The sequence below is a fragment of the Aphelocoma coerulescens genome, chromosome 2 (assembly GCF_041296385.1).
Source record: "Aphelocoma coerulescens isolate FSJ_1873_10779 chromosome 2, UR_Acoe_1.0, whole genome shotgun sequence".
Lineage (NCBI taxonomy): Eukaryota > Metazoa > Chordata > Aves > Passeriformes > Corvidae > Aphelocoma > Aphelocoma coerulescens.
The window spans coordinates 53,298,686-53,326,236 of record NC_091015.1 but is presented as its reverse complement, the minus strand read 5'-3'; the positions used below and the strand labels follow the sequence as shown (position 1 = coordinate 53,326,236).

The following is a 27,551-nucleotide window of genomic DNA, read 5'->3' as shown; positions in this document are numbered from 1 at the left end:
CCAGCTATACCACTGCTGTCAGACACTACATAGCAAGTCTGGGTTCTGAATGCTTAGTTCTGTGTGCTTTTCCCTCAGCAGGAAACTGATTTAATTTTTCTCATCAGCTACAGATTTGCACAAATCGTGTCATAAAATTTATCAATAAAACTTTCAGATTGATCCAAAATGTTCCACATTAAAAAATTTAAACACCCAGAAGTATTTAAAATACGTATATCCTACTTTTCCTTCCACTTTAGAGGCATCATCAGCTACAAAAACACTCCTTGCTTTTAAGTCTCATGGTAACATTCCTCCCAGCTACATTACTGATACATGAGTTATCTTTAATGACTATGCTTCTGTTGTTAATAATATATTAGTTTCGGTTTAGTAAAGCTTCGGGCACATACTGCATATTGTAAACACTATCTTTTTACATCCAGGTAAGATGCATTTGATCATTTTCTAATATGGGCATGATTCCTAACTCCCAAGCTCTGCTCCCTCCTTCCTCAAAGTTTGCTTTCAAGGTTTTTGTCTTTATTTTGTAGGATATCTAGACCCTGTTGTGACACCCTTACAAACATTTTTTGTAAAAAGCAAACAGAGAGCATTATGAAAAGATACATAGTGTATTACAGATGTTAATTTACCTTCTGCAAGAGAACCTTCCCGTATGCAAACTTGGGTGTTGTTGGAGGGATAAGACCTTCTGGTAACTGCTTATACTAGAAAGAGAGGAGAAAAAAAAAGACACACACACACAAAAGTTAAATACAAACACACTTTAACTGAATTCTCACTTTATACTTCACAACTTATAAAATTAGAACTTTGGCTTAAAGTAAATAACCTCCCTAAAGGTTACAGCTGCATCTACTCTTAAGATGAAGATTTTGTTTTTAAAGAAAACATCTGACTTGATCACATATGGCAAACAATTTTTAATAACTATTCAACTCTAGGTAAAGGTAAAAAGCATAACAAACAAAGTGAGCTGCCAAAAAATCCCAGTGCCCTTGGAGCCCTCCTGTGGCTACAGCCTGAGTTACTGTCCTCCACAGCTTTTCTGCAGTCCTCTCCCCAGTTCATGGGAGCTTGAATAAACCTTTCCAAATCTGTAGGACAGCATTTCCACCAGATTCTTTGTCAGCAATACTTCCTTATAGAAAGTATTAGCCTCTTGTGCCTTTCCTTTCAGTGTTAAAATATCCCACCACCACCACCTGTTAATCCATTACTTTCAGGACTGGGGTCTTTGAGAAGCAGGCCTTGAGACCACAGCTCCATGAACCCCTGAGGTCCCATTTTTAGGTTCCCTCTGGTCCTGTTCTAGACAACTGTCCAATCAGTCATAGGGAAACATGACAAGGAAACGCTCTTACCACCCATCTACTTCTGGTTATGTCTTGTCCTATACTTTTAAGAAGAATGACCTGAAATCAGCAGAGGGAAGAGATGAAGGGCCTCCACTCACTACTTTCCTGGACACCTTTGAGGCATGGCAGACAAGACAGTGGCTTTCTGCCCAATAACTTGGCCTTCTCCTTTCTGAGCCTATAACCTTCTTTTCTCCTTGTAATCATCCCCTTCTCCCTCTCCTGCCATTAGTTTATATCCACTCTTCCCATCTCTTCTTCCATTAACCAGCCATGGCCTGTCTGCATAGTAGAGAAAAAACTGGTGCAGATGAGATACCCACATGAAAAAGCAATCCAAGCCTACATTTTAACAAACATGCACAGAAGTCCACCCTTGTGAAGAGTGTCTCCACCTGCAAATTTGGTGACTTCGGAGTGCTTACCTTGTCAGGATTTTTTAAAATACATATGGTTAGGGGCTGAAAGGGAATTTTTCTTAAGATATTTGATTTACTTTGATTTCCACTTGAAATGCAAGAGGAAATCATGCACAAGGCATGGTTTTCTAAGGCTTACACACGGTATAAGCAGTGTAAAACTCATGCTGCTCAAAAGTTGCCTCCGCACCAAGACAGAGGTTGTTTGTTTAGCTGGGGTGGCGTTTTTTTGTTCTTTCGGTTTGGTTTTTGTTTTGATTTTAACAGACCACAGCATACATAATCCCCAGTGCTATCCTGTCAAGTGTCAATTACAGATGGATGAAAGCCTAATTTACATTTCCAGCTAAAAGTTCATTTCTTCTCCTCTGCATTTGAAAATAATCTAGATATCTAGACTTAAAGTAAACAAAAACTGTATTCACCCAAGAAAAGAAGTCAAGAGTAAAAAATTTCACCCCAAATAGTAAAAATTAAGAGAATGCTGTCAGCAATTGGAAGAAGCTGTAGACTGAAATTATTCTTCTTTATTACATTTTTTAACTAATGGCAAATGTATAGGAAGACTTTAATGTTATCCTGGTAGCACAGCTAACATGTTGAACACAGACATTGTTACAGGCAACTTTATTTTCTTTCATCATCTTTACCTCAAACCGCAACAGAGTAGATAAATTATTACATGTTTAGAATCCACAGCAGTGACAGGAAAGCTTTACTGAAAATCTATGGATATGCAAAGTAAGAAAGAAACCAACCACACCAAAAAATGACCCAACACACCTGAGGTTATAGTGAACATTTCACATCTTATTAGGGCTCTCTCACTGCACTAGAATACTACTTACATCTCAGAGAGGGATCTTGCACCTTGAAGAAAACAACTCAAAACCAGGAAGTTGAAGGATTTCTCTGGTGAGAAAAGCTGTACCAAGACAGGAAACTCCCCTTGGAAAGGCCATCAAAATTATCCCATCAATTTATCCATCAGGATTAGGGATAATGACAAAATTGAAGAAAAAAATCTCCAGCAGGCCTTCCACAGTTACAGAGATAAGGGCATGCTCAACCCTAGAGAAAGTGTAGTAACAGTTTTGGGAGATCTACTCCCAGAATAAAAATGTCTTCTAGTGAACAGGAGTGTTGCTGGTACGCAACAGGATAGCGACTACAAGCCTGAGCCTTGGCATTCACATGGAACCTTCTTTTTAAGCCTCATCTGAACGGCCTCCAGTGCAAGGCTACTCAAAACCCAGACACAGGTTCCACGTTTCCCTTCAGTCTCCAGTCTGCGGAGACACTGTGCATTTTTACAGCAAGGCAAACCTGGTCCCACCCACTAGGTGCAGTTTGTGAAAACACAAAACAAAGACGTGTCCTTTTGAGTAAGCCTGGCCTTTCTCACAGAGGCCCAAAACCTCAACATGAAGCTTGGGATAGACAGCCAAAGCACTCAGCTGCAGCATACATTGGGCTGACATTAGGTCACAAGCCTAAGCTGACTGAATGGCTGATTGATGCTGCAAGGAAAAGGCTCTGTACACTTCTCCTCCATCTCTACTGCCAGCCAAACCCTTCCCACCTCCCTCTGCTCCCCTTGTGGCAGCACTGGCTCTCATCCAACTGAGTGAGCTGATTCACCTTACTGACCTTCAGTTGAGAGAAAACAAATACAGCAAAAGAGGAGAGGTGAATCATGTCAGTGTCAGGCCTACAGCAGTATTCTCTCCTCTAAAAGGAAGGGGGAAGCCATTGGGACAGAAAGAACAGCTAGAGAGGTGCAAGATTTTTTCCCTTTTGTAACGAGAAGCAGTTAGGTTGGCCTAATTGTCTTGTTCCATTTCACTTTCTCCAGCTGCAGAAAATAGTAAATTGAGGAGTAATTTACACCAACACAAGAACAAGAGAGTCTGTCACACACTGGGGATGTTTCAAAGAACCATTCCAAAAATGTCCTGGGGACACTCACCATACCAATGACTTTTCGCAAGGCAAAATACTTTTCTGTCAGATCTCCCGCTTCGCTCAGTGGAGCATCATAGTCATAACTAGTGGGCTGGGGCATATAAGGCATATTAGCACCTAGGGGAAGAGGAAAAAAGAAAAAGCAATACAAACAGTGGAAGAAATGTTTTTTCCAAAGGTATCTACTTTCAGAATTCTTTCTGATTACAGCCAGACTCTGGTACATTTTTAGATTCAGTGTAGGCCTTGATGTTTGGGATTTGGCATAAAAAACTATTCCTGATGGAGGACAATATCCTTGTGAGCTTACACTGCTCTGTGAAATATTCTGAAGAGAAAAACATTTATCTGTGTCTCAACTGTTTCCCAGGACTGAGTGAAGCAGAAGTAGCCTTGGCAAAGATAAACACCATGTGGGGTGAGTACAGCGTGCTGGCAATAAACAAAGAACAGCTAGTGCAGTCATCTTTAGCCATGTGGAAATAGGCACACCTTATTCTTTCACAGAATACATTACTACCTAATTCATAAACAGCTCCCTTCCACCACTAGTATCATTTAAATAATTTCTTACCATTCCAATAGGCAAAGTTAGTCCCACCTATGAACATGTACCTAAAAAGAAAAAAAATCAGGTTTTGCTGAACTGGGAAAATAAATCCCCCCAAAATCAAGCTCTGCTGAACACACACTTACAGGTTAACATTAGCACCACGTGCCAGGATTTCATCAAGTGTTTTAGTTATAGTTTGTGCGGGCACAACAGAATGACGGTGCCCCCAGTGATCCAACCATCCAGTATAAAACTCAGAATTAACCTGAAAGGAGGAAGGGCAAAAGAGGAAGGGAAAACATCAAGAGAGAACAAGAACAGAATGCAATGTGATTTAAAGTTCCTAACTGTAAGAGGGAAGGAGAAAAAGGCACCTTGACTAATTTGAGCCATTTTCGAACTACAATAAATACAACAAAGTCTATACTAAATCAGTCCTTTTCAGCAGACTACAGGTCAAAGAAATTAAGGGATTGTTTTAGTCATTTTATAGAGACACTCTGAAAACAATTGCTTAGGCACCAAGGACCATGGATTTCCTGGGAACCTGTCAACAAGGGCATGTTTCAGATGCTTGGCATTCAAATAAATGATGCTATTCTCTGCAGAATAACATACACAGACTGGATGTAATGAAAAACAAATATCTCAAATTGCTTTCTAAACAACTCCATAGCACAGAGATAATCTTGTACCCTCAATGGGCTCTCTCTCTCTGTCAAAATGGCTTCCAGTGTTCTCACATCCCATTATAGCTTGTATAAAACCTCCAGGGCAGCTGAAAACAGGAAGCAACTTCTAACCTGCCCTTTTAATTTTGCTTTTAACTTCCACCTACACACATATCTCACTAACTCATCTAACCATCCTTAGTGTTTCCGCTGCTTTGTAAACATTTGTCTTAGCAAGGAAAACTACTGAAACAAAATCAATACTTTTTGAGACTAAAATAGCATTTGCAGAAGAGCAGTTAACATGGGTTTGACAAACACACACAGAAGCTCCTCTGTTCTGACTTGAAAATTATGGCTTCATCAACACGTCCCTAAAATTGTTCAGTGCATTGCTGTCAACCCCTCTCTGACTAACAACTTCAAGACTAGAAATTATACAAAAAAATTAAGTGATAAGACATACCAAAGGGCCCTTAGGTTCACTGCTCCTTTGAGCTAAGAATGCTGCTGTGACATTGCCACCTACAAACAGGAACAAATAAAATTAAGTTGCTATAAGCATGACTTTCTGGGTCCTTCATTTTACTGAAATTGGTGTCTTATCTCCCTTCCAGCCTAGCAAAATACATGAAAAGAAAGTTACTCCAGCAAACACAGGAATCAATACTTTTGATTCCAATGTTTAATTTGCAAAACTTACTTAAAATATATACATGCACGTATGCATGCTCATGTACATGTCTTTGATTTTGAGATACATTTTTCGAAAACCCAGTTTTTCTCAGAAATGACATCCTGGCACAAAGAAGTCTGAGATGTGTCAGAATTGCTACTTGATCATTGGAAAGTCTAAGTCTGGAGTTATGTCACCAAGGCTACGGGGAAGAAAAGAAGCGAGGCAATCTTTAAAGAGGTGTTTCACTTTTCATCACTCCTAGTGGCTCAAGCCACAGTGGCTGGAAATAATCACTCTGGTGAGTAGCTCACCATTGCATAAAGGATACACATGAAGGAGTATCATTCAACTTGCAAGAAAACAGATCCCTGCTAAGCACATGTGTTTGGCTGTAGAGAGAATAATGTGCAGAAGAAGCCTCACATTAAAAAACATTAAAACATCTGTCTTGGAGTTTGTTTCTTGTGCTTTAAGCCTGTTTTGTCAAGTCCATGTAGTATATGAACATTTAAATCCTTTACTATCAAAAGGGTACTCTCTGATCACACTACTGATGCTTAGCCATTCTTCAGACCTATATCACAGCAAATTGTAGCAGTGTGCACACTCCTAATGATGATCTTCAACAGTAATTTTTTTTCTAATAACCTCTGGCTTAAAAAGAAATGTATTTGGATGGCTGGATTCTAAGACAGACAGAGGACATTAAAAAACCCCAACACCAAAAAAGAAAATTAAAAAAATACATGGAATCAATGCCAACTATTATTGCTAATTTTTAGGAGATATGCACTATGAGCAATGTAAATTGGTTATTCATGATTTCAAGAATCAAGGAAGTGATTATGACTTTCTAACTGGGAGCTCATGGGTGATTCTTGTATGTTTAAGCATACACCAGATATACATAAACACCTATTACCCCATTTAAACAAAGCAGGTAGGTTTGGCAAGCAGTCAAGTCAGTTTGTTCTGCCACAAACACACACAACTCAGAATTTCTGGAATCAAACAGCAGTTTCCAACCTGGAGCAAAGTCCACTGTTGCATAAAGACCCTGGAGAGCGCCACACTTCAAGTGAAACTGGCTTGCACCATCAGTTGTGAAGAGCACCACCTCATCCCCAAGATGCAGGCGAAAGAGCTTCAGAAGGAAACGTAGATAGTTGTAGTCGCAAGCGAAGTAGCTTCCATACTCGTTCTCTACCTGCAGAGTAAAAGCAAGTCAGTAAAGCCATAACCAATTCATCTGATAACAAAACCAGAAAGCACAAGTCCAGTCCAACCCTCTTCATCCTTTGATAGCAATGTTGAAAAGGTCATTTTAACTCCAGATGGGAGGAGTAAGAGAAGACAAGACTCACTCCTCTCACCTGTATCTTACAGTGGAACAATCATTGTGCAGAGCTAAGCCATTTTCCTGCAAAATTCCTCCCCCTCCCCAAAGTATCTAATTAGCTACAGTGATCATAATACAGTCTCTATTAAAATTTGAGATCTATAACCCACCTCCCAAGCAGAACAATAAAACCACGTTGTGAAATGATCAAAACTGCAACTAAACTGGGCATCCAGAGACATCTACAAAGGGCTCACATGAACCACAAAGCCCTGCAATGGACTGAAAATGACTTGAGAAGACAACTCTGCTACTACTGAGAGGTACACATCTTGCCCCTTTTCCAAGGAGATGAACTTTTCAGCTTCAGAACCAATAGGTTCCAGTCCTGAAGGTTATTTCTGAAAATCCTGTTATAATAATTTCTGCCAAAGAACAATTTTTCCCAGTGCTTCTGCTCAACAGACACAGCACACTGTTCAACAAAATTATCTTGGGCATATTACAAGAAGGTTCTCTTATCCCATACTGTGCCAGTCAGGGAGTTTAAAAAAATTGAAATAAAGCTTTGTTATGATCAAATACTACAAATATAGAGAAATCAGTCCTGCACATCTAGAAGGAGTTTAGAACAGAAGCTACTCACCATGAACATGAAATACTGTGTCCTGAAACATTGACATCTTAAGTTAGGCTTACTCCATACTGCTTTTCCTTCTATCTAAGGGTATTCTTATTCCCCTTTTTCCTGTCAGATTGTTTCAGGCAATTGTAATGTATTTTTGCTTTATGTGAGAATTGCCATGAACCTCAGATCTAAAAAGCTATACAAGTTCCCTCTGTTGCTGTATATAGCTCTGGGAAACAACTTTGACAGAGCAGATGAGTGCTCTTTGACTTCTAGAAACAGTGGACTCAGTTCTTTAGGATAAGGTATTTCATCAGAATCTTTCAGCTACCTGAAACTTAAGAAATACCTGTGACACCACCACCACCCAAGACCCATGGAGTGTCTGCAAGTGCAGTATAAGCATTCATGCTGCTTGGGTTCATCTGATTTTCAGAAAGTTACCTGCACCATGATGACTGGACCTCCATTTTGATAGAGGTAAGGCCTCATCTTTGGCAAAAGGACACTCATCCATCTCTCTACTGCTTCCAGGTAATCTGTGACACACAAAGTATAAACGTTTCTCAAATTACATATGGGTCACTTTTACATAGTGTTCTAATTATGTAAGTTATGAACAGCATTTAATGAACAGATTGGTCTTATACTTGAACAAATGTGCTCTTATACTTGTTCATAAAAGCTTCCAGTACAGTTTACTAAAAAATAAAACATTTAAATACTGATGAACTTGGAAAATTATCAAAGGGACTTCATTATGTCTCACAGGTTGCCCTAATACATTTCAGCAAGAAGACAAATTCAAATGTTGATCTATGTACTATTTTTTAAAATAGATGATTTAACCCACAATCAGCAGAACTGAAGTTGGATATCTACATATTCATCCCCTACATTCACCTCAATAAACACATTAATCTCCTGTCTCATCTCATTCTTCCATGTCTGGTCCATTAACAGGAGCACATGAGAATCCTGTAACTACTTCTGGATTGCACACTGACCGGCCAAGAAGGATCCCCATTATGAGTGGCTGTTGCAAAACCAAAAACCTCAAAGACGAAGCTACCTTTCTTTTCCTCAACAGTGAGAATGATTCCCCTCTTGGCACCAACTTGACAATACCTCAGAAACTTTCTCCCCTACTTTGTTTGTTCTATAGACTTTTTGAATGCACATTTCTAACTAAAAGTATTGAAGATTTTACTCCCAAGAAAACTTGAGCTGAAATATGAATTATCTAGTAATGGTCTCACACAGCAAGTTGCTTTGCTGCTACAGTGTATTTTTGATAGCCTTTTTCTATGCCTCTACCTGAATCAGAAGACCTGAGAACAATAGATTTCTTTTCCAACAGCCATGCAGGAAGACCTCCCTGGGAAAAGAAAGGGAAACACTTCAGTGACATTTTTAGGAAAACTAAGAAGAATTTAGCATTTTATCAAGACATATACTGAGACATGAAAGCTGATTTTCTACAAGAAAGTAGTAATTCCTAATTTAAAAAAAAAAATACAGAGTAAGTTTGTATTGTAAGAAGTCACTTAGGATGCATGGATTTTAATACACTAAACCAAGACTCTTGTCCAAGGACACACCAAGTAAGTCTGTCTACTTTAAGAAATACTTGCACTAGATTTACCCTAGAAATGAGCTGTTACAAAAGGTTGTATACCATGTCCCATTCTGCACAGATGTAAGGTCCAGCTCTCAGGATAACAAGCAATCCAATGTCATTGGCAAGCTGCAGGAAAGACTCTAGATCTTTGCCACCAGAAAAGTCATACGTGCCCATCTGGGGTTCATGGTAGTTCCATGGGACATACCTATAAAGAGAGAAAATCACCTTCCATTAGGAAACTGAGACTAAACCAGAATTCCGAATAGCAACTATCTGCACTACATACCCGAGAGATCAGTAATGTTGCTCATCCTTCAGATCAGTAAAAGACAAGAGTAACTCTACAGCCTTTCTTTTGTGAGGTATTTCATATGGCAGAAGGCATTGAAATTAATACTGAAACTAGGTTATGTCTGCAGGAGTCCCCATCAGGGCAAGAACAGGTTCTGGTAGTGCCATTTTGAAACCACATGTCTGTTCCTAAATTTAAGTAAACAGTTACAGCTGCATAGTGGTGGGAGGTTGATGAGGAGATGAATGTGGTAAACCACTCGTGAAGGAGAAGGCCAAGAACAAGCTTGCCCAAAACAGCACATGACCCTTCATGAATGGATCACCCAGCTTGCACAGGGAACACCAACCTGGCTGACAGGTCTATGCCACTGCCACTGCAAGGAACTTGAAAAACACCTAAGCCTCAAATGATATTGCATCGAGGTCCTGAAAGTTTTCATGGACCAGGAACAATGCAAGTTCTGGAAAACCACCATAGGAAGAAGGGTCAAGTTAAGAGATGCTAAGGTGTCCAAGAGCTTGGACAAAGTAAAGCTTAATTTCAACTAAATAATAAAGGTGCCAAACATGCAGATCACCATTTGAAAGAACACCTCTCTCCTACCTCCAGGACTTAGGAGACCACAACCTCAGCCCAGAACATCTCACAGAAAAAAAAAAAAACCACACTTGGTTGCAAGGCAATAAAGAAACTAATCTACCAACTACCATGAGTAGTGTTGTAGCTGATGGTCCTTGCTTGACAATCATGAATGTTTTGTTTGCCATAGTACTAAGTGGCAGTCTAGCTCAGACAGACTAAAATTAGGGATGAGTACAACCTGAGTAAGGATTCAAGGGAATGGGAAAATTTATTCTTCATACATTTACTGTTTTGCACACTGGTTTGTAATCCTTTTAGGAACACTGCTGCCACTGTTCCAGAGAGAACTAATTTGAGAAAAAATTCTAAAATTCACAAAACTGTTCCTAGTCAAGAAAAGATCCTCTCAGGCAACACTTTTCTTACTGCCTGGGTTTGTTAGTATGTTCCACATTTAACTTTGTAAAAACTACCCAAGAGGGAAAGAAAAATCCTAAAACAATGCTTTCTATAAGGAAGAAAAACAAGCTTCACATGAGTACAGTAATGAAATGGCCATACACAGACAAATATACACATGAACATCAAATACAAAAATTATAATTTTTCAACCTTAATATTATATCTCAAATGCCAAAATTTTAAGCCTCTGTTTGAAAAGATAAACCTTAAAATTTGAGTGCCAGGATGGAGTCAAAGCAATACACTCAGGCATCAAAGAGCAAATTTTTTCCTCTATGTGGTATATTTTATTTCTGAGTCAAGCTGCTCTAATTGTTTCTGAAACATGATTAACTCACTTGTAAAAAAAAACTACAAGTGCATTTAAAGAATATATGAACCATGTGAAAATATACTCATTGAAGAGTTTTATGAACTTGTTTAAATACACTTAATACTGTCTGAGGTGAGGACGAAAGGGTTTCTCCAGCTCCCTTATGCTCAAGATGGAAGAAGATAGAAAAATTCTTCCAAAACCAGTTTTCATTTATGTCACATGCTTGACCACAACACTGGAAAAAAAACAGATTCTAGTGGAGAAAAAGGGAAGAAGACTAAGAAAAAAACTTACTTGAAACCGTTTTTTTACATAATGAATCATGATAAAAATTTATTTTTAACACTGGTCTAAAAATTGTTATTAAGACACTTTAATCCCCCAATGTATTTTCTACAGCTAGTGATGGTCTCAAATGAAATAATTTTGCTTTGAAATTGTTATCTTTAATGAGCATAATTGTTACATACCAATGTAGAAATTTATAGCTAGTTGTTAATCCTGTACTGCTTTAGTTACAGAACAATGAATTTATAAAGGAAACTCACATCCTTTTTCAAACTTGAAACATGGTACTTCTTCTGTATTTGAGTTTACTTTCCATTTACACACAATTTCTAAGCTTCATGCTATAACCCTCCTTTCTTTAGAAGTCACAGCTTTCCTCTCCTATTTCAGAGATCATCAATAGACAAAAAAACACACTTCAAATTCCTTAATGTACAAGATAATTCTCTCTGTAATACCAGGGTGGGATTTTTTGTAATAGTGTAAAATTAAATAAATTTCACTACTTTCATAAATGAGCATGCTAGTTTAATTACTCATATATGAGTCTTTAGAAACAGTAATTTGTATTTAAATTTTAAATATTAGATATGCTAAACAGTAGCTCTTTCTTAGAACGAGTTTGTACAGGTTTACAGCTTTCTGCTCATTAGTCAAGAAATAGAGTAAACCAAAGAAAATGCTCAACATTCTTTAACTTTCTATGAGCCTGTAAAGGTAACTGTGGAGTCTTCCAGGAAGCATCTCCACTGATCAGCAAATCCTGTTTATCTTCAGCCCCATCTAGTGGCTAATTGTTTATCTGCTCCGTGAAAAAGAAACCCCAAACTTCCGTGCTTTCCAGATGCCTTTATCAGCCAGCACCCATTTCCAGCTGGCAGACACAGTCCAGGAACTAAAAACAAGGACAGTTACCTGTGTGACCAGACAGCTCTGCATGCTGCCTGCTGAGGTGGGGAGTGAGCTCCTCAGCATCCTCCTCCAGCACCTTCTGGGACATCACACTGACCACGACATGAAATTTCAATCTGCTCTTTAGAAGGAGTAGGCCTTGATCTCTTAAGCTTTAATGCAAGATCAAGCTTTCTGTCACCTGTTTTCTCCTGTTCTGTTATTGTTTAAGATGCTACCAGGTGCAGATAGTTATATTCATGTACTGACTTCACCCATTCCAGAGTCTGGCATGAGCTGCTGACTCGGTCATGAGCAGAATGATGCATCAAGGCATAGTGAGCCTTTTGGAAAAGAAGCTGCAGAGAACAGGAAGAAGAACATGTCTGGTTGGCTTTGACCACAAGGTATTTACAAGGACAATCCCATAATAAAAGGATCCTGTTTCCCTTGAAGTGGTAAACCTCACTAGGAACGCCTTGATAAGAACAAGGAATGCTCCCATACTTCAAATTATAGCAGGACCATTCCCTATCTTACGGGAAAAATTCCAAGCAGCAAAATCAGTCTTCAGAGGTTGCCTCAAGACTGGGAGTCCAGATACCACATTCTGCCAGAAAGTCTGGCAGTGCTGCTGCCCATTCATTAAAGAACAACTTCACACAATTTGTATCTCAGTCCCTTGCTAGCAGCATTACTGACCCAGGAAAAAGTGCGCAGAAGAGAAAACAAAAACCCAATCACATAGACCAATTTCTTTTTTTACCAAAATCACAGAAGATTTCTTTGGGGTACTATAAATACTTATAGCTTTATCTCAAATTATCAAGAGCAGTAAGACTTGATTATTGGCAAACTTCAAAGAAAAACAAAAGGGGTTTTTGGTTAGTGAGGAGCTTTTTCAGCATCAGAAGAGAGAGAGAGAGAGATTAGTCTCAAATGAAAAGACACATGGATTTGATTCTTGTAGAAAATGCAAGGCATAGGAGTATTTTCTGCTTCTAAGGTACACTTTTAGATTTATCTTTCACCATAGTAGAAAAAATCCAAAGGTGAGCAATAATGGGAGAGAAAGTTAAAGAATCTCAGTCTGCTCTTAGAAAAACAAAACAGGCTGTAACAAAGCTGTTGTGATGTGATCCAGCAACAACACCTAAAGCCACAGGTATAACCACTTGCCAGCTGCACAGCACCTTTTGTGCCAAAACAGACACAGCTCAGCTCTCCCAAGACCAACAGAGATCAGTTGGCACCAGCAAAATAACACAAATCTTCACTTCTTCCTGCACAGCGGAAAGACGCTAATGCAAAACAGTAAAGCAGAGCACAAGATATCAACAAGGAAAAAAAGTAGAAAAGAAAGAAGGAAAAAACACACCTTGTTGCTGGGAGATTACAAATGAAGAGGAGTAAGCAGCAGGAAAAAATCCCAAACAAGCCCCGCAGCAATTTTGCCATTGAACAATAGTGATGGGGGAAATGGAAAAAGAAATTCCTATCTCAAAAGGCCAGTGATGCAGCAGAGGCACAAAAAGGCAATTTGAAAAAAAATAACAAATAAAAAAAGGAAGGGATTGTTTGAAAAAGCTGGAAATTAAGAGAAGGCACTGAAAACCCATGGGTGTTGGGGAGGAGGAGGAAAATCAATCAGACACATAAGGGAAGTATGAGACACTATGGATCATGGGAGCCACAGAGCCACTGTCTGGACCCAGGCTGACCTTCAAGCCAGACACCAAAAGGTATAATTTTCAGGTCCACTTTAAATTAGTTTTATTTCAGCAAGAAGTAATTACTTGGGCAAATCTGGCAACACTATCCTGAGCAAGTGTGTTACTTAATCCCATTGCTCTTATTAATGTGAGTGAAGCCAGAACTCGATTCTTTAATAGAAAACAACAAAAACAACCACAAAATACACTAAACAACTACAAAATACACTCACCAGAGAGTGACTGCATCATCCCAACACAGGGAAGAGTCTTAAGATGCACAAAAAAATAGAGATTCCTAAATCTGGAAAAATTCAACTTTTTTTCTTTCCCTGCTCTCTGTTCTTCACATACTAACCCTGACTCATGTCATCCCCAAGGATACAAGTGTGCAAGGCAACCCTGCAACTTGCAGGTCTAACAACAATAGAGATTTCAAGAGTGAGGAAGAAGAGGTGGTACAACACTCTCACTGAGCAAAATGCCCTTAGCCTACAGGATCTGCACTGTCAGAACATGCACTGTCCATAGCACAAAAGCCGATGGTTTCAAAGAGAAGCTCTAAGCCTTTCAATGATTTAAGAAAGGAGAACAAACCAGTTTGGGAATCACAACCATCTCCTGAAAAGACTGTGCCTTATACTTTTCCACCACTTCCCTTGTCAAGGAAGCTATGGCAAAAATAAAAGAGTAAGCTGAGGTTTTTTTTATCTGTGCCTCATCTGTTGAATTTAGTACACAACCAGGTAGAAAAGACAAGAAAAATCGACTAAGGGGTTTGTACACACACACAAAACTGAAAGCTGTTTAAACTTCTTTTTTTTTAAAGAAGTACATCTAATTCCCCATTCATTTATCTAAATTTAAATGCTCCTGGTGAAATAGCTTTAAATATTACTGCAGTCTTTACCAATATTTTCAAGGCTTCTGGGTGATACAACCCAGGCAGTATTAACTGTTAGACAGGTTATTGTCTCCTCTCACCTAGTCTGGCTTTTGACCAGAGTACAATGTCCCTGGCAGAGGCAGAGCATGTACAGCTGTTCCGTAGTTGCTGAAGTTCACAGTCCAACAATTTATTTCAGGTCACACTTGCAGCCTGGGCTGTGAAGCAAGAGGTGTTGCCTATCATTAGGGAAACAGGCTGCCAGCTACAACCTGCCCCACTGTCCCCGTTTATGTGGTTAGAGGTCATCCTGTACAATCCTTCAACTTCTCCAGAGCTTTCTCACTTATTACAGACAAAATAATAAACCAAGTAACAGTGGCAGCATTCCTCTTAATGACTTCTCATACAGCTGCCAGGACCATAAATCACTTGGAAAGCCAACAGCTACTCACGTTTGAATGGCATCAAGCCCTGCCATCTTCATCTTCAACAGGCGGTCTTTCCAGTAATACGGGGGCACCCGCGAGTAGTGAATGCTACCAGAGATGTAACGGAAAGGTTTCCCATCCTTGACAAAGGAGTTGGAATCATAATCAATCCCAAAACTCCTCTCAGGTACCTTCTGTAAACAAAAAAAAGAGACACAATGTAATTTTTTTCTGCTTTGAAAGACACAGAGAACAGGCTATCCAACATCTGTGGGTTGCCTACAATAGATGATACAATGGTCCTAAAATAACAGATGGTGAATGACTTTCCTCCAGCTATCTGCAGCCCACCTCAGTCTCAGCACACCAAACAGCAAAAGGGAGCCAGTGCAATGTGTCACAGGATAAAAGAACCAGCAAACTAGCAGATATAGTTTAAAGAAAACACACTCCCTCCTGAAACATGGAGGACAAAATTAGTAAGCCAATATACCTATCCCTAGACTGCCATTAAACAGAGCAACTGCAATAACAGTCTGTGATCATTTGAAGACTACAAACTCCAAGGAGGAAGACAACAGCATGTTGCATCTGCAACAGAGGCATTATTTCACAGAAAACCTGAAAAACATTGTGGAAAATGTCCTAGACACACATAGCAATTTAAAGCATTCTGCCAACAGTGAACAAGTGAGACTGTGTGGCAGACGTGTAACAACAGATATGAAAGGATCCAGCAAGGGACGGCCAAGTGCTGCACAGCAGAGGCTTTTTATGCTCTCTTTCCACAAACATGGACCCATTCTTAAGACTACCTAACAAAGATAAATAAATCTTGACTCAACAAAGGTATGGCCATGTCAGGCCTCTCCAAAACTGGGACCTCAGAGAACTCAGAAGCACAAACCAAGTGCTCTGTAACAAATGTAATTCAAAAGCTGGGATTCCCCATAGGAAATTATGATGCTGTAATCACTCCAGGCTGTTAGACCTCAACTGTTGCTGCACAGGATGCACAGGTAGCTACAGCTGCTTACCTTCTGTTCAATTTAAATGTATGTGACCTTTTCCTGATCTTTCATTTATAACCCGCATCTTGATGGCTGGGCATGCTGCACTAGGATGGAATTGCTCTGTGTGTACCCCTGAAGGAAACTATTCACCTTTACAAACACCAAGCAGATGTTTCACATTCTTGAAACGTTACTCTAGGGCACTGTGACAAGTCACAGCACTAATGCAGAGCTGAGTGCTTCAAAATGATCATGACTAGTGGAACTCAGAATGCAAGTGCAACAACACAGAAAAGAAACCAGAAAAAAGCATCATTATGGATAGAAGCACCTTACACATTAAAAGGCCACTATCCCTGGAAATAAGGAGAGGAAAAATAAATTGCTATGGTGTCCCTCTGTAAGAGGATTCTAGCACCCTCATTTAAACCAACCACATCAAGAGCCATATGGAAAAGACACTTGTTCCATTCATGGCAGAGAACTGTTAAGATTATGAATGCTGAAAAAACTGTTTACATGTCCTCAGGGACAGACACTTCTGACAGAGAGCTAAGGCTATCTTAAAACAATTAAAAGACGGTATTAATTATGAGAGTGGACATCAGTTACCCTTTAGAAGTGAGGCTTTTAAAGCTGTGACCATAGCTGTAAAGCACCATCCCAACACACACACTTCCCGACAGTGTTATTATGTGGGTGAGGAGAGGGAGGAAGCTACCAGAGTACTTCCAATTCACCTCACTCATCATTCATTGTAAACGGACTTCCCATCATGATCAATTCCTCAGCATTACTTTATTGCCAGTGGATGACCTACTACATGCAGACCAGGGCTTGCAACAAAAACAGGAGAGTTGTCCTCATGAATTTATGTCTGGCTCTGCCAATACTGTGTACTCACCACTGTGAATATGCAGGGAATTCGTTCCTACTTTGTCTCCCTAGAAGATGGGGCAGTGGGTCTGCTCATTTGGTAAGCAACACACACTAACAGCACTGTTTGGGGTGCCAGCTTGTTCATACCAAATCATACCAGTGCCCAGGTGAAAATTCAGACCCTTACAGGCAATGCTATAATGCTGCACCTTACATCCTCAGAGCATACTCGCATGGAAAAGAGAAGAACTAAAGAATTTGTCCTTGCTTAAATCAAGTGTTTATTTTTGCAACCTTAACGCTATTTCAACATTCTATAATGTGCACATCTCTCAACATAGGATTTTTTCCCATTTTCAACATACAGAACTGTTTATCAGTGGCAAGAATCTCTCATTCTCCAAACTTAGAAAATGGGTTTTTTTCTTATTTAGAAAGCAAACAAATGTGGGTACAAATCCTCCACCTCTGAAGATTTTTAGCCTCTGTTACACAGACCAATCACAAAACACCTCTTTCTCTACCTCACAGCTTAAGTATCAAAATTGAAAATCACAAATCACTAATTTTCTTCTGTTCCTTCCAAAAAATTCTCTTAGGAACCCTTCTCTGCCCTCACAGTGGTCCTTTTCTCTGTGTCACATCCTCACCCCCTCAGTCTGCACCTCTTTCTCCTAGCAGGCTTTAGGCAAATGTAATAGGGGCCTTACCTTTCCCACTTTCCACCATGCCTCGCTTGGCAGGGGGGGTGTAAGAGTTTCCAAAACTAGTCAGGTTTATTGTTTGTAGTTTTTGTTGGTAAACAGAATGAGTGTGTTAAAACTATTCAGCATAAACTGCTACAGTGCATACTGGTACAAAATAAAAGGTCATTAGAGGCCTCATGCTTGATATAAGAATAAAGTTTTATTGAATCCCAACATTTAAAGCATTCGTTATACCACAATTTTACATATTTTCCAATCAATTCTATAGTAATTATATAATAAATATAATTTTCACAGAGTGATGGTACTATTATATTCTGCTATTAATTCTGCAGTAATTAACTCCTCCTCACCCTCCAATGAACTGGCCTTTTATAGGATGAAATATATATTCATTTAGTTAAGTTGTCCAGATTAAATACATTACACACACACATAAAAGTTACAAAAAAATTTTTTTTTAAATTACAAAATAAGCAGCACAGCAATTTTTCTTCATCTGAAATACTGAACACAGGTCTGAGTTGTGCACATTCAAATCAAACTGTAAAAAGTACAGAAAGAACCTTGAAGGACAGTTAGAGATTGCTGATTAGAGAGATTATAGAAATGGTTCATTCCTTCCATCAAACAGAATGTTGATCTAGGATACTTTCCATTCATAGTTAAAAAGCAAAATAAGAAAAGGCTTTGAAGTGTTTTGGCACAGAAAGAAAAGATTTAAAGTAATAAGTAATCATCAAGCAGACAACCCTTCAGAGGGAGAGAAACAAAAAAAATGGGCAAGAACTAAATTACATCGGGAGAACCCAATAAATTTATGAAATGACAATATGACCATTCATAAAAGGACACATATCTTCTTCTGAAAGGATACATAATTATCTTCCAAGAGAGGCACATACAAAGTAATGAAGAAATTCTGGAATGGAAGGATCCCTTCAGCTAGGTTTTTATACACACTTCCTCAGAATGAAGAGAGAAATAAAATGGGCAGGGAAAAAAAGAAAAAGTAAATAATACTAGCAACTCACTGAGAAACTGACACCATCTAAAATCAGTCCCACAAATGCCTCCTGTTGAGGAAACTGGCTTAACAATTAGTGTTCTTAACATGGTAAGAATATTCAGTGCAACAAGTGAAAAACAATCCTCCTGGACTACTGGCCAGGTGAGAATACTCTGCACGACTAAACCCAGAACACAGCTTTTAACTGAAGGCGTATTGACAAGTAAACAGAGGGCTACATGCTATCAAAATTCTCTCCTCATAAGACCATTTGACACTATGCCACCAACAGTGGCAGTGTTGAAAGAAACTTTAAGATACTTAAACAGGTATTATATTTTTTTATAAAAAAAAAAAAGTTTACAAAAATTATAAGTGACGGGAAACAGAAATTATCTAATCTGGCAAGTAGAGAGCCTGGCTGGTAAGGTATTTAGTTTTCAGGCTGAAAGAGGACTGACTTCTCCAACAAGTCCAATGACCTTCATGACACGCTTACAGTATTTCTCATTATTCCTGAGTGAAAATGTAAGATGTTTGCACAGAGGAGCAGTCTACAAAACCAGCATAGGAATCAGAAACTCTGCCTGGGAGATGTCTGGAGTGGATGAAGACAAACTTCAGAATTTAACTTACAAAACCCCTCAACTGTACAAAGACTATGGTACTCTTCAAACACATCCCCATCTACCTCCTTCAATATGAGAACAGAAGCTGAAGAATGAAACAAAGCATTTATGGTTGTCTGGTTCAGGATCACACAGGAAGACAGGAAAAGACCGAACACCTCAGCTCTGGTCTTCCACCCTCAGTCTCCTGTAGAAGAACTGCTCTCTTTTGCCTCATGTTGCATGGGTCTGCCTGAGAGGAACCTGGGTACTGCTGGGCAGAAAGGCAGAGCAAGGAAAACCCTGTGGCTACAGCTGCAGATTGCAGAGGCAGGATTCCCAGGCTCCAATTGCCTGTGATGTTTCATGCAGCAACACTGAGGTGGGACAGGAGGAGAGAGAAGATGTACAGAAGTAAAGTGCTTCATCAGCCTGGACAAAATTCACACATTATTTTACACCCCAGCTTTCTTATGTGAACACAAAGATACAGAAACAAGAATGCTTGTATCAGTATTTTCTAATACCTCAAATTTCCCAATATTATGTTAATTTATGCTAAGACCTTCCATGAAAGATGGGAAGAAATCCTCCATCCCTCATTATCCTATAGCAGTTACTCCACTATGTGCCCATCAGATAACCAGGACACTGACATGCAAATGCTCTTAGGGAAAGTCACCTGCTGCAGAGTTTACTCTCATTAAAAGAGGACATAATTTACTTAAATATTAAAGCCTTTAACAAATTTCAAGCATTAACCTATTTGCATTGTTTTCAAATAGCATCTACTTACTCTTGCAAGAGAAAAATGATGGAGGAGAAATTAGGCAGAGAGAAAAAATATAGAATGAAGATAAAAGACACTGAGTATTTCAACTTTGGAATTACTGCTTTATATAAGGAGGTACTGTATGCTCAGATAGCAACAGAAGTTAACTATGAAATATTTTTCAATTGCTTTTATTAGAGTTATTTTCAGTAAGTAATTACTGGATGCCCAGCTATTCTGGGGAAAATGCCTGAGAAAGACAGCTACTTTCATCCTTTGGCATCAGTCTCACCAACTTCTTAACTGGACAAAACTGAATTTCAGAACTGATGCCTGGCAACTTATAGTACTAGTAAGAAGCACAGACCAGAAGCCCTGGTACATGCTGCAGATAGCTGACAGAATAAAGACATCCAGCCTCAATTAAAAGAAAAAAAACCTTATACTATTCCTTTCCCACAACAAATCTAGCATAAGCCTCCTAGAGTTTACATACTCAGTGGGCACTCTTGCAGGCCTTTCTGCAAAACATGCACAAGTGACTTCACAGCACAAGCTCAGAACTTCACCTGCCTGAGATTTGACAAGGCAGCTGCCTGATGGATACCGAACAGTGGAATGTGAAGTAGCTGCAGGACACAGGTAATACTAAACATGCAGAGGACACACATTATCTCCATGACATCAGTGTTATCTTTAAATGCAGAACCTCAACAATAATGAACTCAAAGACCTAATTTCTTCAGTAATTTAATATGTCCCAAATTTATTTCATAGCCCCAAGATACAGTTAGCGTTTTCTGCTCGAACTTAACAGAACCTGCTGAAGCTCAGCCCAACATATCTTCTCTGGCTTCCCTGAAAAAGGATTTGTTTTCATAGTAGAAGAGCCAATATACTGGCCAAAAAAAAAAAATTATGAAGTCTGTCAAATGGAAAACTCCTCAAGGAGAACGCAGAATTATCTCTGTTATTTCAGCTCTGCTGCCCAGCCTCATGGGTATTCCATAGTACATCGTCCCTGGGCTGACGTAGACAAAGGTGTTCTGCCCAACTTTGTACAAGCCAACAAAGAACGGATTTAAAAGATAAGCTCCAGCATTTAGAGGGAAAATCTGCCCCCCATGAGTATGGCCAGAGAGAATTAAATTTATGTCTGGCCTCTCCTGAAGGGCCCACTTTGCAGCAACTGGCTGATGAGCTAAGAGTACTATTGCATGCTCATTACTACAACCTCTGAGAGCTTTTTTCAAATCCATGCCATGTCCCGAGTAGTGCAACACATCTGCTTCAATATCATCCACGCCAGCCAGGCAGAACCAGTCCGAAGCGCTCTTTGGTGAAACAATCTTCACATTCTCGTTATGCAATGGCTGAATGTTAAATGATTTTAACAGCTCGAACCAGTTGCTAACATCTGAGGTGTAGTACTCATGATTTCCTGTGACAAAGTAAGTTCCCAAAGGGGAATCAAGTTCTCCAAGAGGCTCAACAGCAGGTCGTATGATCTTTGCCTCGGCATCAGTCAGGTCCCCAACAATCACGGTGATATCTGGTTTTAAAGCCTTAACCATCCTCACTATCATGGCAAGCTTGGTCTTCCCAACCGTAGGCCCCAGATGGATATCTGAAAGCAACACCACTTTCAGGTTGTTCATTGTTGAGGGTAGCTTGTGAACTGGAATCTCCACTGAATTCACAGTAGGAGGCTGGGAAGCATTTAACAGCCCAACAACAGTCAGCACAACAGTCAGCAAGACTGCCAGAACTGGTTTCAGTGCTGTTCTGTTCTTGTTGCCAGTGCCTGCTTTAGTGCCTCTCCCAGCCAAGAACTTGTAAGCCTGCTCTACAGAGCCTAGAGTGAAGAGGAAAAAGATGAGAATAATATAGGCCCCCAAGCAAGTGTAGGCAGCTAAAGAAAAGAAATAAGGCTCTTCTGCAACAAGAAATAGCAATGTAAAGAAGCTAGAATGAGCCAAAGCTAGAAACATGAACACAGCTATTTTCCACAGCATGAAACAGAAGGAGCTGGCAGCTGAAGACCTGGTGAACGTGGTGACTGTGCTTCTCCAAACATGAAGAGATCCCATCAACATGAGTGTATTAACAAATAGCGCCATTTGCAGCCTTAGAAGCCAGCGCCGTGTCCTGAAATCGAGTTTTTCCACCAGGTAACTCCGCGATAGCATCATGGAGACGAAAACCACTCCTGCAGCCACTGCAGCCTTTGCTTCAATGGGCAATTGCTTGAAGGAGATCATCTTTGCTTCCTGACTGTTCCCTTCTGTTCTGCAGAAGTCTCCAGTAGTCAATAATGTGGTTATGAAGGGATGCCTTGGGTCAACAAAGCCTGCAACCAGGAACCAGTATGAGCCGCTTTAAAATATTACACACATTCCCTTTTTCCCAGACTGCAATAAAGGACTGCTACTCTACATACTACGCAAGATGCTGGGTCATGCAGAATCACTGTCATAAAGACACAAAGGAGATGTCCTGAAGTGGAGTAAATCAGACAACAGAAGAGACTGGATCCTGGAAGGCCCCTTCCAAGCTCCCTGTCTGCCTCCCCTAATCATTTCTCCCCCACACCCCCTCTTCTTTTAAATTCTTTTTTCTCATTAAAACTTCCTAATAGTAGATGGCAATACATCACAACAGGGATGCAATGAGTCCTGGGAACAACCATTATAACATTTGTAAATCCCATACATGTTCTGGGACTAAGCTGCTTCTGCTATTAACTTAATACATGATCTCTGTTCTTCTTGCCAAGCAGTTGGCTCCATCTGAAAAGCAGGCACCACCCTAAAACATTCTTACCAAATGCAAGAGGTTCTACTAACACATGCTACAGCAGCAGTGAAATCCCCACTGGAACAGATGCAACTGTGGTCCCAGAAACTGCAGATGATCAGCAGATATCCTTGCCTGTAGTTGTGAATCAGACTTCTCCAAAGCCCTGAAAATCAGTAGGATCAGTGAAATTCATATTGTGTTTTGCTACTCACTTCCAGCTCACTTCCACTACGTGTACAGTTTTCCAAGATTCAGCACCTGTTCCAGCATATCCAGGTCTAACAGGATACAATTAAATTGAAAAGGGATTAAAACACCACACCCTGCTCCTTTAGAAGGGAGCACAGAATCTAATGCATGTTTGCTCACAGACTGAAAATAAACAAGCATCAGTTTTGTTTGAATGGTACCAGAATTCCCTGGTTTGCTCTGTATTTTGCTCAGTCACAGTGTTTCTACTAATGCTCAGGTTGCACATTTCTATTTAAAAGAAACCTATTGTTTTATTTTAATCATAGATGAAAAAAAGTTTGGATAGTCTTTTATGACATACAATAGAGACCACGTCTGACATAACAGTCCCATAACAGCATACTGATTTTCAAAACACTTCCTGTCTCTCAATCCACACTTAGAGAAAGCAAGCAATCATTAAAGCCAAAAATATCTCAGAACTAGGGCACAAAAGCAGCCTTGCAGGGCTCAGCAGTGAGCCTAAGCCCAGAAGTCTGCAAACTCCAGTTTGTCAGGTTGCTTATACCTGCTGCATATACCCTCCCAAGCTAATTTAAAAGAGCATTAGCACATCTGTGATGACAGGACCCTGATCTACTTTGAAGACTAGACCAAGTTTTAAAAAGACCCCTTCCCTCATTGCTTGTGTCAGGGAACTGCGGGCTGATAAGGGAACTTGTGCCTGCCAGCCTCAGTTCCTCAAGCCCTCTCAGCGGTTACTGAACTATTAAGACATAGTGCTATTTTACACATATTCCTCTACAGAAAACACACAGAGCTAGGAAGATAAGAGCACAAGAAATGCCCCACTGATTCAAGTCCATAGGTCCTCCAGGCACCATGCAATATTCTGTCTGCACAACAGCAGTAAGAAATGCTGTTTTTAAATAAATGACAGGACCCTGGCCCCTGTTTGCAGTCTGCTCCCTCATACTCCCCCTCAGCTGACAAAGCTGCTACATTAGGGATGTTAGAGGGCAAATCCTTGCATAGTCATTTCTGGATGTTGTTTATGAACTTGATGTATTTAAATTTGGCAAACCCTTTTTTTTTTTTTTCATGTGTTAAGTACTGTCTGCTTCTCCAACCTCCCATGGCAGCAAGTTCTCGAAACTATGTATTTTTACAGTATTTTATTTGTTTGACACTAACCTATTAAATCCCCCCAAAATGCTAATACTACCAAATTTGAAGAGTATTTGTCCTCCATTCCTCTTGCCTGCCACCTTCAAAATTCTGGAAGGCTCAGCCACAACCTCACCCCTCAGAGACCACACTGACTGTGACTCAATCTTCCCTTCCATAAAGGTCTCACATGATGTCGTTCTACTTTTCCTACGCCTTTAACCACCTGTGCCCCATTCAACTGCACCATCTACCAATGATGCAGTGACACTCTGCCTCAAACTCGAGGCATAAACCACGAGAACTGTGGAGCCTGAGGATTTGTCCTTAGGCTGTGGTATTGTGCCCCCCGGGACAAGGCGGCTGTAACAGAATCTACGCAGAACAGGAAAAACCCCTTTCCCTCCTCTCATACACCACAGGATCAGCAAGTTTTCCCACGGGATCTCCCAACAGTGTCGGTACCGGTTCCCCCACAGCCCCGGGTTGCTCAGCGAGGCCTTCACGATTCCTGGGCACGCAGGGAGTCCCGGCGCTGGCAGCATCGCTCCGGCCGGGCGGCCACGCCGGCCATCACGCCCGGACGGAGGCACCGCCAGCCCTTCCTCAGCACCAGCGGGCTGGGAGCGGGCCGGCCTGCTCGGGAGAAGGGAACGGACCTCTCCTTGCCCCGGCTCCGGGATCTCCCCCTCGGCGCTGCCACAAGCCCGGCACCCGCGCCCTGTACGCTGCCCATGAGCCCCAAATCGCTCATGGTTTAAAAAGGACCGAGGCGAAGCCCCTTCCTCCAGCGGCGGGAGGAGGCCCCTGCCAGCCCTCCCTCGCCCACGCCGGGCCCCCGCGCCCCTCACAGCCACCCCCCGCGTGTCCTTGGCGGAGGGGGAGGCGAGGCGGGCACTCACCGCCGCCCGGAGGAGCGCGGCCAGGGCGGCCAGCGGGAGCAGGAGTCGCAGCATGGCGGGCGGCAGCCAGGAAACGGCGGCGTCAGCTGACGGCTGTGCCGGGAAACGGCCGGCGCAGGACGGGCATCCCTCCTCTTCCTCCTCCTCCCTCCCCACCGGCACCACGGCAGCGGCGCTCCACCCCTCAGAGCCCGGCCTCCTCCTGCCCTCGCCCCCCGGGACAGACCCTGGGCAGCCCTGAGGTAGTGCGGGTGGGTGCGCTACTTCCCTTGTTAAAGCACTGCAGGGCAATTTCAGGAGCTCACAGTAGACTTTGGGATACAACCTCCGATACTGAATACATCCAAGGATTCCTCTCACACAAAAGTTTCCAAGATGGAAAGGTCTTGCTGACCTTTACCTCCCCTGGACAGCCCATCGTCCTGAGCAGAAGCACTGGGCCTGGCTGCTCTCCTTCCCGTGCTAAAGCACTGTCATCCCCTTTCGGTTGCCCAGCAGTGAAATTAAGATACAACCTCCAATGCTGAGTACATCTCAAAGATTGCTCCCATGCAAAAGGTGCCAGGACTGAAAGCTGGTTCTGGCCTTTACCTCCAGTGACCAGCACCACATGCGCTCCAGCCGGTCCAAGGCCAAGGACTTGTCCCAGCTCCCCAGAGGAATGACAGAACAGCCGCCTGTGCCACCTTGGCTGGGCAGAAAGGCCTCGCACACCTCCGCCCACACCAAGGAGGTGGAAGAAGGGTCTCCCAGTCTCCAGGCCAGCACCAGAGGTGCGGATGCCTGGGGGACAAAAGGAAGGCGGGGAGATGGCCCTACTCTCACTTCCATCCATGCAGCTAATTTCTGCTTCATGGGTGAGGGTGCTTTAGAAAGAGAATGACAAAATGCAAGGCCAGGGAGGGGAAAGAGGGAAAAGAGTAAAAAAAAAAAAAGTAAAACCCAAACGAGAAAGAGGCATTTTGCCCGGGGACCTCACTAACTGATTCCCAGAGCAGCCTGAATTTTGCTCTTTTCATATGCAGAGTTGAAATTTTGCTGACACTCTTCCTCCTGTCAGCAGAGATTTTAAACTTGATTGCTTCATGGTTGCTGTGGCCAAGAAAGTCATAAATCATCCCTCAACCCATAAGTGCCTCTCTGTTAACAAGCAACAAATTAAGGAGGGCACCTTTCCCCGGCAGTACTCTTAGTACCTGTACCAAGAAGTACAGGTGTTTTAGGAATCTTGTGGACCTGTTTTATCAGCTGTGTTGATTTACATGTACTTCTTAGTTGCTTAAAGACTAATTTATTGGTGTTGTCATCCTGGCTGGGTGGCCTGTAGTAGACTCCCACAATCACATCCGCTTTATTTGTTTGTCCTTTAATCCCTACCTGGAGGCTCGCTTATGCCAGTGACGGTGCATCTTTGGGGCAGAGCCAAGGCTTCTAAGCTCCTCTTGCTTGTTCCTGATGCTGTGTGTAGAAACACTTCAAATGCAGTTCTTTGTACCCAGTGCCTCGTGTAGCCAATGAAGGATCTCACTGGTGCACAGTCTCTCAAACTTTGGTGTGCCATTCCTTTGCTCATCCCTGGCGAGCCTCGTTTTATTCCTTTCCCCTGCACACTTCTGCAGACAAACACTTAGGAGTTAAAAGTCACAGTATGAACCAGGCTACAGTGTGAGTAACAAAGCCAGCGATTCTCCTAAAATAGTAGTTGGACCTGAGATCTGTAAAGTTTTTATATCCCTCGAGAACAGATGCAGCCAAAAGAATGTGTACTCTAAAATGAGTACTCCAAGCCAGGCAAGCAGGCACAGGCAGCTCCCAATTTAATTAGGAATACACAGCACAGGAATATGAATACCTGACAGGAATGAGAACGTTTAACACCAGACCACTTTGGGGTCTGGTTTGTCTGTCCTCACCTGCCAAGTGCTCTGTAAAAGGAGCTGCTGGTGACATGGCTCTATACAGGAATTGCTACAACATTCCTTGCCAGCAAACAGGAATTGGGTTCACAGAAATACGTATATATATATATATATATAAAAATATAATTTTTTTTAATTTTTTTTTTTTTGTGGTAGAAACTGGATAACTGTGTGTCTTCTGTACCTAGACTTTAAACCGGTCCTATTTTTGTGGAAGAAAAGTGTTGCTACACTTAGGGTAATGTAAATAATATTTTTTTTCCTTCAAGCTCTGTGATTGCAACCCATCCTCACAGCCAAAACTGTTATTTCAGCTGTTGTTAGGAGTTTATCTGGGCAGGCTTGGGCCAACACATTTTTGTGATGGATGTTCTAATTGACAGGGCCATTCAGAGAGTTTTCAAGATGGTTTTTCACTTTAACTCTCCACCTTTCTGAAGAGAAGGAAAAAATTAAGAACTGTGTACCCATGCTGGAAA

General features: G+C 41.2%; 2 protein-coding genes across 4 annotated transcripts in view; both read right to left on the bottom strand.

Moving 5' to 3' along the window:
* Nucleotides 1–25,233, bottom strand: part of GLB1 (galactosidase beta 1) — a 41,230-nt gene extending 15,997 nt beyond the window's left edge. The window contains exons 1-11 of the mRNA XM_069007483.1: nucleotides 25,154–25,233; nucleotides 15,130–15,299; nucleotides 9,297–9,447; nucleotides 8,936–8,996; nucleotides 8,063–8,157; nucleotides 6,678–6,858; nucleotides 5,439–5,497; nucleotides 4,445–4,566; nucleotides 4,323–4,363; nucleotides 3,753–3,865; nucleotides 639–713 (exon numbers count right to left, since the gene is read on the bottom strand). Of these exons, the coding sequence (XP_068863584.1) occupies nucleotides 639–713; nucleotides 3,753–3,865; nucleotides 4,323–4,363; nucleotides 4,445–4,566; nucleotides 5,439–5,497; nucleotides 6,678–6,858; nucleotides 8,063–8,157; nucleotides 8,936–8,996; nucleotides 9,297–9,447; nucleotides 15,130–15,299; nucleotides 25,154–25,207 (1,122 nt within the window). The 5' untranslated portion in view covers nucleotides 25,208–25,233. The remainder of the gene's footprint in view (nucleotides 1–638; nucleotides 714–3,752; nucleotides 3,866–4,322; nucleotides 4,364–4,444; nucleotides 4,567–5,438; nucleotides 5,498–6,677; nucleotides 6,859–8,062; nucleotides 8,158–8,935; nucleotides 8,997–9,296; nucleotides 9,448–15,129; nucleotides 15,300–25,153) is intronic.
* Nucleotides 20,831–25,240, bottom strand: TMPPE (transmembrane protein with metallophosphoesterase domain). Of its 3 annotated transcripts, none has more exons than XM_069007485.1 (3): nucleotides 25,154–25,240; nucleotides 22,917–23,055; nucleotides 20,831–22,443 (listed from the first exon to the last, which is right to left on the bottom strand). In XM_069007485.1, exon 3 carries the CDS (start codon nucleotides 22,352–22,354, stop codon nucleotides 21,038–21,040), a length of 1,317 nt encoding a protein of 438 aa, XP_068863586.1. In that variant the 5' UTR covers nucleotides 22,355–22,443; nucleotides 22,917–23,055; nucleotides 25,154–25,240; the 3' UTR covers nucleotides 20,831–21,037. The 3 variants fall into 3 exon arrangements, with proteins under 3 accessions (XP_068863586.1, XP_068863585.1, XP_068863587.1); XM_069007484.1 differs by having other exon boundaries at nucleotides 22,940–23,055; nucleotides 25,154–25,234; XM_069007486.1 differs by lacking the exon at nucleotides 22,917–23,055 and having other exon boundaries at nucleotides 25,154–25,219.
* Nucleotides 25,241–27,551: the final 2,311 nt, after the last annotated feature.